The 12,373-nt window shown below is 63.7% G+C and overlaps 1 protein-coding gene across 6 annotated transcripts in view; it reads right to left on the bottom strand.

The window, feature by feature from the left end:
- LRP1 (LDL receptor related protein 1) overlaps positions 1 to 11,127 on the bottom strand; it is a 70,565-nt gene extending 59,438 nt beyond the window's left edge. For all 6 annotated transcript variants that reach the window (XM_065654295.1, XM_065654296.1, XM_065654297.1 and 3 more), the window contains exon 1: positions 10,983 to 11,127. In XM_065654295.1, coding sequence (XP_065510367.1) covers positions 10,983 to 11,055 — 73 coding nt within the window. In that variant the 5' untranslated portion in view covers positions 11,056 to 11,127. The remainder of the gene's footprint in view (positions 1 to 10,982) is intronic.
- Positions 11,128 to 12,373: the final 1,246 nt, after the last annotated feature.

The raw sequence follows: 12,373 nt of genomic DNA, 5'->3' as shown, positions 1-12,373 counted from the left end.
GGCTTTCGCACGACGGCCGCCGACATCGCTCCCCACGCGGGCGAGCGGCTCCCCGGCCGCCCCACGCGCTTCCCGGCGAGTTAAACCGCCTAAAAGTCGAGGTGCTTCAGCGCCAGGTGGACAATTAGAGAAGGTGCCTGTTGACGCGGCCTTCACGCCGAGCCAAATCTCTTCTGCCCCGGCAGAAGCGGCGGCGAGCGGAGCTCCGGCGCAGGGCCGGGAATAAAGGCGCCTTCATGCGGCACAATGGGCGGCTCAGAGCGCGGCCGGGCAGCTGCGAGCGAACACGTCCTTGCTCAGAAGTGATTCAAAGGGGACGGGAGGGGAAAAGACGGCCAAAAAAAAAGGCTGTTTGGGTGCAAGAAAGGGGATCCTTCTTCTCCGGTTCGGGGTGAGGTTTCCCAGGCCCCCGCGTCCCGCAGACACCCCGAGGCTTTGCCTGAGAGCACCGGAGCTCGGGGAAAAGGCCTGTTAAGGAAACACAACCAAACGCGTCACGTTTTTGCCTAAAGCAAGAAATCCACCCCCAAAGGCCGCTTTGGGAGGCTGGTGAGCAGGAGGGCTTCACCGCGAGGAGCCAAGTTACCTTCAGCGCACGGACGAGCGCGCCGTAAAAACCCAGACGGGCTGGGAGCAGAAATACGAAATACAAAAAAAAAAAAAAAAAAAAAAAAAAAAAGAAAGAGAGAGAAATATGACAGAACTTCCCCGAGCGAGACGAACGTCGCTCTTCAGCCCAACTGCTCCTCCTCGCCTCGGCGGCCGCCGCTTCACAAAGGAAACGGCATTGGCCATAAATATGGGCTGGAATGAGCGTGATTTGCAAAACAGATGTTCTGGGGTGGGGGGGCGCGGGAGAAGAAAGCTGGAGAGGGAGAAAAATCAATCCAGTGCGCATTCCTGCCAGGTCTCCGTCCCCAGCTACACCCCACCGCAGGGGAAGCCGCTGCCGCGGTTTGGGCCAATTTGGGCCGCTTTTGGCCAATTGGGGTGAGCCGGCCCCGTCAGCCAGAGCCATCGCGTCTTCATCCCGCCCTCCTCGTCGACTCGGCTCTCAGGACGTCACTTGGCCACAGCACTCGAGGCCGCTGTCCCCAGGCCCGGCCGAGCCCGTGTCCCCCGCGGGGCAGCCCCGCAGCCCTGGAAGATCATCCGAGCCGCCCGATTAACCACGCACAAAAATCAGAGTTACCTTAGACTTTCGTTTTGCTCCCCCACATCATCCTCGAATTTCAGAAAGAAAAGGCGATTTGTTCCCTTTCTGCGCTTTCGGGACCCCTCAGATCCCCCAGAGTTTCTCTGCAGTTTCTCCCTCGTGGCCCCCGGTCGAGGGTCTGGGCTCAGTTCAGAAGCCACGAGGCTGATGCAAAAACCCCAGAATTTGCAAACTGACGCCTAACGTAAATTTGCCAGCTCCTCTGCCTCCAAAGAGCTACACAGGGTAATAGAGACATTTAAAATAACAAAACCTAAATTTTGCAGGCGCATTTTTTTCAAGGGGAAGGCAAAAGGCAGGCTTATTTGTTTGCTTTGCGTTGAAACGCAGGATCTGTAAACAGTTCAACTGCATTTTTGCAATTCTTCCAGCCGGCCCCCCTCGAACGGGAAGATTCAAACCAGACCCGCCGCTCCATCCCCGCGCCCGTGAACGACGTCGCTGTGCAGCGCAACCGCAGGTATGCGCAGCGCCATCGCTAAGTCAATATTGACTTGAAAATAGGGTTATTTTTTTTCCGCTCATCCCTTTAAGTCTGCATCTAAATCACAAGGCGTTAACCTTGGGGTTTTTTTTTTAAAAAAAAAAAAAAAAAAGACGACAATTTTGAGGAGAAAAACCCGCCTCCGCTCTGCCAGGGAGACATTCGAACAGCAGCGGAACGCGGTTCACGGGAAAGGCTCCGGCTGGAAAAACACCGGGGTGAAGACTGGGAGCAACTGGGACCCTGCAGCGGAATCCACCCCCGTGTCCCCGACACCAACACCAGGGGGTGCCGGGACCAGCCTCCCCAAGCCTGACAAAGGATGGAGGAAGATGATGGAAGAAGGACCACGGCTGGGAGAACGCAGCCCTACGGGAGGCGGATGATGCCCAGGAGCATCGGGAAGGGGAATAAAATCGCATCGCAGCTCCCAAGAGCCACTTTCATCAAACACCGCGGTCAAACGCATCCAGGGGGAGACGCTTTAAACGCCAACACGCGTCAGGAAATCTGGACGCGCTGGGAGGAATGTGCTCCCCCCACCACCCCCTTCCCGGCAGCTTCGCCGCCTTCAGATGAAATGCATTAAAAAAAAAAAAAAAAAAAATTTGCATTTTAAACCAAATTCAGAAGCTGGGAGATCTGCACCGGAGCGTGATCCCCCTCCTGCCTCCGGCCCCACCGAGAGGTCGGCAGAAGAATGAGCTGAAAAATGGCAGGAGATGGAACCAGATGAAACGAATCCACAGCGCTTCCAGAACGGGAAAAAAATAAAAGAGCTTGATCATAGCAAACGTGGTGGGGAGGGGCAGGAGGGGCCGGCTCCAGCCACGCAGCGGAGGGTGTTTCAAGGAAGAATCACGCTTTTTTTTTTTTTCTTTCTTTCTCTTTTTGCAGCTTATCTGCAATTTAAATGAAAAAAAAAAAAAAAAGAAAAAAAAGAAAGGAAGAAAAGGAAAAAAGCATTTGCAGCCAACAGAAAGGGGCTGAAGTCCTCTTGGTGCGGTTGGATGGGATGCAGCCGGCACTGGCCGGCGGCCACCGCTGCTGGGGGTGTCTGGTGGCCATACTGGGGGCCCCTGGTGTCCCCACACCCGTTCCCACCACGGGTGTCCAGTGTCTCCGCGGGGGGTGCCTGGTGTCCCCACATCCATCCCTGACAGGGGTGCCCTGTGTCCCCACACCCATCCCCATCAGGGATGCCTGGTGTCCCTCCTGGGGGTGTCTGGTGTCCCCACAGGGGTCACTGGTGTCCCCTCACCTGTCCCTGCTGGGGGTGCTTGGTGTCCCCACAACGGGTGCCCAGTGTCCCCACAGGGGTCCCTGGTGTCCCCGCACTCATCCCTGATGGGGGTGCCTGGTCTCCCCACTGGGGGTGACCGGTGTCCCTACCGGGGGTGCCTGGTGTCCCTGCTGAGGTCCCTGGTGTCCCCTCACCTGTCCCTGACAGGGGTCTCTGGTGTCCCTGCACCCATCCCTGGTGTCCCCTCACCCATCCCTGCTGGGGATGCTTGGTGTCCCCACACCTGTCCCCACCACAGGTGCCCAGTGTCCCCACAGGGGTCCCTGGTGTCCCTGATGGGAATGCTCGGTGTCCCTACTGGGGGTCCCTGGTGTCCCCACACCCGTCCCCACAGGGGGTGCCTGGTCTCCCCATACCCGTCCCCGCTGCGGGTGCTTGGTGTCCCTGGTGGAGCTGTCTTGTGTCCCCACCGGGGGTCCCTGGTGTCCCCGCACCCATCCACACCAGGGGTGTCTGGTGTCCCTACCGGGGTCCCCGGTGTCCCCTCACCTGTCCCTGACAGGGGTCTCTGGTGTCCCTGCACCCATCCCTGGTGTCCCCTCACCCATCCCTGCTGGGGATGCTTGGTGTCCCCACACCTGTCCCCACCACGGGTGCCCAGTGTCCCCACAGGGGTCCCTGGTGTCCCCACACCCATCCCCACCAGGGGTGCCTGGTGTCCCTACTGGGGGTGCCTGGTGTCCCCACACTCGTCCCCGCCGCGGGTGCCCAGTGTCCCTGCCAGGGGTGCCCAGTGTCCCCACCGGGGTCCCTGGTGTCCCTGATGGGAATGCTCGGTGTCCCTACTGGGGGTCCCTGGTGTCCCCACACCCGTCCCCACAGGGGGTGCCTGGTCTCCCCATTGGGGGTGTCCGGTGTCCCTGTCGGGGGTGCCCGGTGTCCCCATACCCGTCCCCGCTGCGGGTGCTTGGTGTCCCTGGCGGGGCTGTCTTGTGTCCCCACCGGGGGTCCTTGGTGTCCCCTCACCCGTCCCCACCGGGGGTCCCTGGTGTCCCCGCACCCATCCACACCAGGGGTGTCTGGTGTCCCTGCCGGGGTTCCTGGTGTCCCATCACCCGTCCTGGTCAGGGGGTCCCCACTGCCCCCAAACTCTCTGCCATGCAAGGGATGGGCCGAGGCTGCTGCAGAGCCCCCCGCCTCCTCTACCTGCTCAGCAGCTTTTATTCCCTTTATTTATCCCAGCAATAAGCAGCGGGATGTTGATACCCTGGGCAGTCGGGAACCCAAACAGAATGGAGTGTTCTGCACTGGAGGCCATTATTTATGGCTTGTGGCTAAAGCTGATAACGCTTCCTCCAGAGACCTGCTCTGCGTTGTGCAATAAAGCAATTGCACATTATAGATTAATAGGCATTTCATCTGGGCAGCTGAAACAGGGCAGGAGGCTGCGATGCTGCAGCGCCGGGGCAGGAGCTGCTGCGTTTCCTCCCGCCCGGGACGGGCAGCAGCTCGCCAAGGCTTTCAAAGCGCTGGAGCCCGGCCAAAACCATTGGCCTTAATTCATTAGTCAACTCAATTTCGCTGGCTTCGCAAATAAGGACTTTGTCTGAGATGGGGAAACGGAGCAGAGCGGCTATTGTGCCCCCGGAGCGGGCAGAAAGGGCCCTTTGAGAGGACACTCTGCTGGAATAAAAGTCACTTTTATCCTGGAATAATTAGCATGCTCTGAGTACACTAATTATTCCGGCATAAAGGGACTTTTATTCCCGAGCAGCGGGTCCGCACGGGGAGCTGCTCTGGATTCTGGTCCACCTGCCCGTGTGAACGCAGCCCCCGCGCCGGGGATGACGCCGGATGGTGGGGACCGGGAACGCGGGGACGCGCCGGCCACCTCGGGCACCAGGCGCACTTGGGGGTCCCACCCCAGCCTCGCTCACCCATCCTGCCCCCTGGGAGGCTGCAGAGCAGCGAGAGGGGGACGAGGAGCTGCAGACCCACCAGGTCCCCTCCCGACATCCCCTGGGGACCCACGGGGAGCATCTCCTGGCTCCGGAGAGGACAAGGTCATGGAGCCACCGCACCACAACACCGTCTTCCTGCTATTTCAAGGCCTCCGCAGGGGAAAACAACCCATGGCAGTGCCACAGCCCTTCCTTGCTCCTGCCAGGGCTTTCGGCCGTCACCTGCTGCCAGCCCCGGTCCCCAAAATCAAACCCGTCCAGCCCGCGAGGACACAGTCCCCACAAACCGCTGCCTCCTGCCAGCGGATGCCACGGCCGCGCCAGCGTTTTCCAGGCACACGCCACGCGGCAGCTGCCACACCAAGCACATGCGGGGCCGGGAAGATTTGGGGTGTCCGTGACGGCGCATCCCGGAAAGCCACACGCTGCAGCGGCTTTGCAGAGCTGCAGCACCCTCGGGAGCCGCACGGCCCCGCGGCTCGAGGGGTTCCCATGGATTGAGGGGTCCCCGCGGCTCAGGGGGTCCTCATGGATCAAGGGGTCCCTGTGGCTCGAGGGGTCCCCATGGCTCGAGGGGTCCCTGCAGATCAAGGGGTCCCCACAGCTCAATGGGTCCCCGTGGCTTGAGAGGTCCCTGTGGCCCGAGGGGTCCCCACAGCTCAAGGGGTCCCTGTGGCCTGAGGGTCCCCATGGCCCAAGGGGTCCCTGTGGCCTGAGGGTCCCCATGGCCCGAGGGGTCCCTGTGGCTCGAGGGGTCCCTGTGGCCCGAGGGGTCCCTGTGGCCTGAGGGGTCCCATGGCCCGAGGGGTCCCTGCCAGAGCTCGTCCCTCCCACCAGCTCCAGCCCCGGACTTTCCACGCGGCATCCGTCCCCGCAGCATCCATCCATCCGTCCGCGCTGCCGGGAAGGCGGCCGCCACGGGAAGCATTAAAGCCAAGTGCTTCCTTTTCCAAACAATAAAAAGTCACCACGCTGCCGCTCCCTGGTGCCGCGGCGTCACCCTCCCGGCACGAGCGCGTGTCCCCACGTGCCGTCCTTTAGGCCACGATACTCAAATCCCGAGCACGGCACAAACAGCAAATCGGCGGGTGCATCCGCAGGGTGCATTGAGGGGCTCTGTGCCCCCAGGTGCAGCCAAGCAGAGGGAGGGGGCACCGGGCGGGGGGACTCGGCACAGGCCATCTCACCACGGCGCGAGCGGCAGAGACGCTCGACTTGTTCTTCAGCCACAATGAGCCGCTGTGTGAATCCGGGACCCGCCAGCGCCGGGTCCCCGCGCCCAGACGGCTGCGGCAGCGCCTGCAAACAAAGAGCTGCACCATATTAAGTAAATGGATGAGATTGATGCGTTTCAAAGCTCTCGGCAGATTAAAATAACAATTTGCCTGGCGGCCCACGGCAAACAAAACCCAGCCACCCCCAGCAAGGCCGGGGCGGAGGAGCAGCAGCGCGAGGGCTCGGAGGAAAAGCCTTCGTCCGCCCAGCTGGAATCCTCATCCTCAGCCCCGAGATCCCTTCCAACCCCAACCGTTCTGTGATTGATTCTGAAAAGCCGCGGGTACCTCCCTCGCCCCCCTCACCTCGCGCGCCAGGACGCGACCGTCAACGCCCGCCCGTCCTCGCCGCGGCCTCGTTTGGAGAAACGGCATCGTGCAAGGAGCTAATTAGTCCACCCAATTAAAGATGCAGCTTCCAACTCAATCAGACTCCCCCCCCAGCCATCCTCAATTCCCGCTGATGCCTCAGCCCACGCGTTTCGGACGCCGCAGACCGGCTCTCGCCGTCCCGCGGACACCGCGGCTGCTGCTCCCGCCAAGGTCGCTCCCCAACATCTCAGTTGCCAACCCCACCAGCCCTTCGCTGGGACCGTCTCTGATCCTGCAAAGCATCTGCACCATCTCTGTTCCGCTCCCTTGGCTAAGAAAGGACATTGTGAGTCTATATTTAGCCCTAGAAATGGCTGGACAGCGTTGGGGAAAGCAACCTCGCGCAACAGAATAACATCTAGCAAGAGAGTCCTCGCGGCCCACGCGGTACTTTTCCTTCTTAAAATAAGAGGCGCAGAGTGAAGAAAACAAGAAGTTTGAGCCGAATTGGAAAAACGCTGAAAATATTTGCCGCTGCTTGCCGCTGGCAGGTCGGCCTGCCAAGGTACATTAAAGTGAAGTGACTGAAAAGTTAAGTCAACAGCAAAACCTGGTCTGTAAATAGCTCCGGTCGGTCTCGCGCTGGCTCGCAAAATCCCAAAGAGAGGAAAATGCATCCCCTGGACAACAAGGCAGGACCCAGGGGAACAGCAAGGCCACAGTGGTGGCACAGGGGACAGAGGGGACAGGACGGCGGGGACCCCATCCCGTGGCTCCCGGCTGAGAGCCGAGCATCCCGCGTGGAGAGGGACATCCACGGTCAGACACGCTTCTCTGGGAGGTGACAGAGGTAAAATTCAGTCTGAGCACAAGGAGAGTCTTGTCCACCTGGTAAAGCGGAGGGTGCAGGAAGGAAACGGGCAGACGCATCCACGGCTCGCCGGCTGAGTCAGCCACCATCTCCAAGGAGCCCATTTCCCAACCTTGGAATCACTGGATTCATGCGGGTGTTCCAGCCCAGCCCCACGACCGGGGCAGGAGCGGGAGGACTCGGCCGGGGGGTCTGGGGGGGACAGAGCAAGGATTTGATCTGCGGGGTTGGCACAGAGGTGATGCTCGACGCGGGTCTGGGAACCGAAATCGTTTCAATGCCTGGAAGAGGAACCTCCAGCCCCCACGACAAAGCCGCGGTCTCGCCCGCTGGTTACCGCTGGGCTAATTGTGCTGACTCAGCAGGACGCGGCCTCGGCTCCCGCTGTCTCCCGGGCCGGCAAAGCCCCCGCTCAGGGACCCGTTCCCGGGGACGAGGCGGCTGCAGCGGGAGCACGCGGGCAGCCCCGTCCCCGCGGAGCTTCCCCGGCGCTCGCGAGATGGTGGCACAACCTCGTCGGTGGATCCACCTGCCAGCACGAGCGGCTCCCTCCTCCCCGGCACCGGCTGCAGGAACCAGCCGCGCTAAAACCCACGGCACGGGCGGCCCCCGTGCGCCCAACGTCCCCGCCGCCATGAATGGTAGCGATGCTGCCGGTTTCTGCCCAAAAGGCCCCTCGCTTCATCCTCAATCCCCCTCTCCATTCTCAGCCCACAACCGCAGCAAACCCCAATCACCGGGGTGTCACCGCAGCCCCCGATCCCCTGTGCCGGGGGGAAGGAGAGGGGCAGCTCAACCTGCCCGTGGTCCTTCGCCAAACACCCTGGTCCCAGGCAGCAGCAGGATGGGTTTGGGGGCCAACCCTCCTGCCTCAAAGCTGCTCGTGTCACCGCCCTGTCCCCCCCACCAGCACCGCGTTTCTGGGGCCCCCACGTAGCAGCTGCTTGGCACAGCTTGAGCAGCCCCCGCTCCTTCCCGGAGCACGTGGAACCGGCATGGAGAGAAGACGAGGGGCGAGTGGTGGGGCTGAGACACCGAAGACGAAGGGGACGCCGCAGCTGTTCCCACCTCCGCGCCACCCACGGCGCCTGGAAAAAGCTCGGGAAGCAGTGAGAAGGCAACACCGCGGTTTCACCCCCAAAACGCGCAGCACTGCCGGGGATGCTCCGCTGCTGCCCCGTCCTCTCAATGCCACCACACGTCACCGGACAGGGGACACGCGGGACAAGGGCCGGAGCCCAGCCCTATGTTCTGGACACCACAGCGGCACCAGGACACAGTGACATCCCACGGCACGTCACCTCCCAGGCAGGGGCAGAGCCCCCCAGGGACCCCGAGCTCTGCAGAGCGGAGTCTCAGAGCTCCTCTCTTCACCTCTGCTGAACCCAGCAGGGCTTTGGGCACGTCCACACACGCCCAGGGAACCGGCGCGGGCACACGCGCTCCCCTCGCACGCGGGAGACGCGCCAGCCCGGCCGGGTGGCCAGAGGGAAGCGCTGCACCAAACCACCGCAGCCACCCTCAACCACAGCTATTTCCAAAACAGCAAGCGGGGCAACCCCTGCCCTGCTCCTCTCCCCGGGGCCGCACGGCTCTGTCCAGGGGGAGCTCCACGCCGCCCCAGATCTGCGGCGGACAGGAGCCACGCGCGGGTGCCCTTTGTCCCCCTGGAAGAGCTGCCCTTCCCCTTCCAGCCGGACTTTGCTTCCCCCTTCTCCTGTGGCCAAAGCCAGGAATGAACGAGCAGCTTCCAGCACCGCAAACCCCGGCACCTCTTTTGGGGTGCAAACGGAGGCACTGAGGCCAAGGCACCAGCTCAGCTGCATCCCTGAGGGACCGAGGGGCTTTGAGGGCCACCTCCGCACTCCCCCAGCTCCCTCCCCAGCCCGCCAGAGCACCCATAGCTCATCGCTCCATGGGGCCAGGATGGCCCCTCATCCCAACATCCCTCCCATGGGGAGCCCCTTGGGAGGGGAGGGTGCCGCTGGAAGGAGGGGGTGTCTCTGCGCTGGCTTTTGCCCCGCTCCAGTTCCCGGGGTGGCGAAGAGGATGGAGGAACTTCCCTCCTGCACATCATCATCATCATCGTTCTGCAGCCTCGTTTCCAAAGGCAACGCGGCTTATGCAATGAGTGATGCCCGTCCCTCCCGCCCCCTCGAACTTCTGGAGCCACCGGCTGCTCGGAGCAGGGACGATGCTGCAGAGACGGGGGTCTCGGGAGCAGGGTGGGGGCAGGAGACCCGGTGGGCTCAGCTGTTGGCCATCAGGTCAATCAGCCCCATGCTAACGACCACACGGGTGTCAGCTGAGCAGGGGTGGCTCCAGGGCATCAGGAGCTGCTCTGCTCCTGCCACCTCCCTTGGAGGGATGCTAATTAAGCACCTGGACCTGCGGTGGGGCAAGAAAAGGCTGGAGGGATGGAAACCACAGGCTCCAGCCTCCAGACACTAATCTGGGGCAGGGATCTGGCATTTGGCCGAACCTCCTCCTCCTCCATCCCGCTGACCGGGTGACGGGTCAGGCGCTGCCACGACACCAAACACCAGCAGCTTTGCCCCGTTCACTCCGAGTTGGCCAAAGAGCAAGGACACAAAAACCTTCCCCAAAAAGACTCTCACCAATGAATTGCCCCAGCCTTTGCCAGGCTGTTCCCATTGGGACAGAGGGAATCCATAAGAGGAGAGCTGAGCAAGGCAGCTCAGAACCCCCACTTCTCTGCTTTTAACGGGAAAAACAGCCTCCTGCCCCACACATTCAGGCGTTGCAAGGAACTCCTCCACCGCCGCCGGTTCCCGGCTCGTTCAGCTGCCAGCTCCTAAACGCGCTCCGGCTGCCAAGAGCAGCCCCTTGTACATTCAAAAGCCCGGCCATTGAGCTGACGAGCTCGCTAAAGTATTTACTGAATAGATCAATAAGAGCAGGGAACGAGACGTGCGCAGCTTGGAAAAAAGCAGCTGGCATGCGAGGCTGGACAGACAGACAGACGGACAGAAAGCCCCATCGCTGGGTAAACATTTTCCCGGTGCCACCAGCCCGGCCGCGGGCCAAACTCTGCAGCCGGGCTGCGGTGGCTCCAGGGAAGCGGCCTCAGTTATGCAAGAGCAGGGGACCAAGCCGGGCTGTCACCGTGTCCCCGGGGAGCGGGGGGACCCCGGCCCGGGCTCCCGCAGCGGCGCCGAGTTCCAACTTTCCTGCTTGGCTGCGGGGAAAACTTTGGATTCCAGGGGAAAATGGGCCGCGGGTGGGCGGAAAGTCACCAGAAACCGGCAAAAAACGGGCAGCGCGAGCGCGCGGCCACCCGCGGCTGGGGGGGGGACGGGAGGAGGGGGGGGCGCATCTTCCATTGCGGCGGGCGCGGGGAAGGACGCGCCGCCCGAGCCCGCTCCCGGTGCCCCCCGGTGCCCCCGCGGCGCTGCGGGGCCGGGCTGCGCCCGCTCTGCTTTGTCACGGCGGCGCCTCCCGCCCCCTCCCCGGCCCGGCCGAGCGCTGCGGCCGCTCCCGGGCCCCCGCGCCCCCGACAGCGGCCGCGGGGCCGCGCAGCTGCGGCGCTGCCCCCGCCGGGCGTCCCCGCCGCCCGCTCCGCTCCGCACCGGCGCCCGCCCCGCGCGGCCCCGCACTCACCTTCGAGGGCGCGGGCGGCGGGCGCGGCCAGCAGGGCCAGCAGGCACCCGGCGAGGGGCAGCAGCGGCCCCATGCCGGCGGCTCGGCGGCGGCTCCTCACGCCGTGCTGCCCGCGGGGCGGCGCGTCCCGGGCCCGCGCACCGACATCCGCGGAGGGAGGGAGGGAGGGAGGGAGGGGGCGCGGGCGGGGGCGGGCCGGGGCGGGCGGACCCTCCGGGCTGGGCGGCGGCGGCGGCGGCGGTGCCGGGGGCGGCAGGGAGGGGGCGGGGAAGGGGGGGGGGGGGCTGCGCGCGCCGCCGCCGCGGCGGAGGGATGGATGGAGCGCGCGCCGCCGCCCGCCTGACGTCACCGGGCTCGGGCCGCCGCCGCCGTGCGCGGGGAACGGGGCGGGGGGGGAGCGTCCGTGCGGGGGGGGGGGGTCGCACGCGGCGGCCGCGCGGCGCGCAGGCGCGTGGGGTGGAGGGGCTGCGCCCCCGGGGGCGGGGTGGGCACGGGGTGGGGTGCGGAGGGGGGACGGGATGGGGGACGGGGTGGGGTACGGACGGGATGGGCTGCGGGATGGTATAGCACGGGATGGTATAGCACGGGATGGGGTACATATGGGATGGGGAGCGGGATGTGCTATGGCATGGGGGACAGGAGGGAGTACGGGATAGGGTACGTACGGGGTGGGGTACGTACGGGATGGGGTGCGGGATGGTATAGCACGGGATGGGGTACATATGGGATGGGGAGCGGGATGTGCTATGGCATGGGGGACAGGAGGGGGTACGGGATAGGGTACGGGATGGAGTTCAGGATAGGGTATGTACAGGATGGGGAGCAGGACGGGGTGCGGGATGGGGTGTGGGATGGGGCGCGCAGGGATAGGCCGGGGCAGCCACGGCAGGATCCGTCTGTGGCACCGCATGTGCCCCCCCACGTGTGGTGGCGCATCCTACAGTGCCCAGGCCCTGACCGTGTCCCTCTGCCGGGACGGGAGAGCTGGGCCACAACCGGGCCCCATTGGCACCGGGGCCGAGCACACAGCTCAGCCCGGAGCTGGGTTTCACTTGCCCAACTTGAGCTGAGGCAGAGCTGGCTGCCCACGCTCTGCCCCACGAGCCCACTGTGGGGTTTGGCAGAGCCGCAGCAGCTCCATCCCCAAAAAACAATCTCGGTTGTCTCGTCTCACCAAAACATCCTTTTCTCTGCAGGGAACATTTCATCCTGCCTCGGCTATTTGGTAATGAGTCTCTGCCACCGTAATCTGCGTTCTTGACTGGTCACAGCCGGGGCCACTCTGCCAATAATTGCAACATTTTCAAAAGTCCCAGGATCCAGCTGGCTCCAGGGCCCTGGGTGCAACCCAAGCTGCAGTGAGGGCTGCTGGCTGGGTGGGGGTCTGGCAG

The sequence above is a fragment of the Caloenas nicobarica genome, chromosome 33 (assembly GCF_036013445.1).
Source record: "Caloenas nicobarica isolate bCalNic1 chromosome 33, bCalNic1.hap1, whole genome shotgun sequence".
In the NCBI taxonomy this organism is placed as follows: domain Eukaryota; kingdom Metazoa; phylum Chordata; class Aves; order Columbiformes; family Columbidae; genus Caloenas; species Caloenas nicobarica.
Note: the sequence above shows the minus strand (reverse complement) of the source record. Positions and strands in the feature narration are given on the sequence as shown.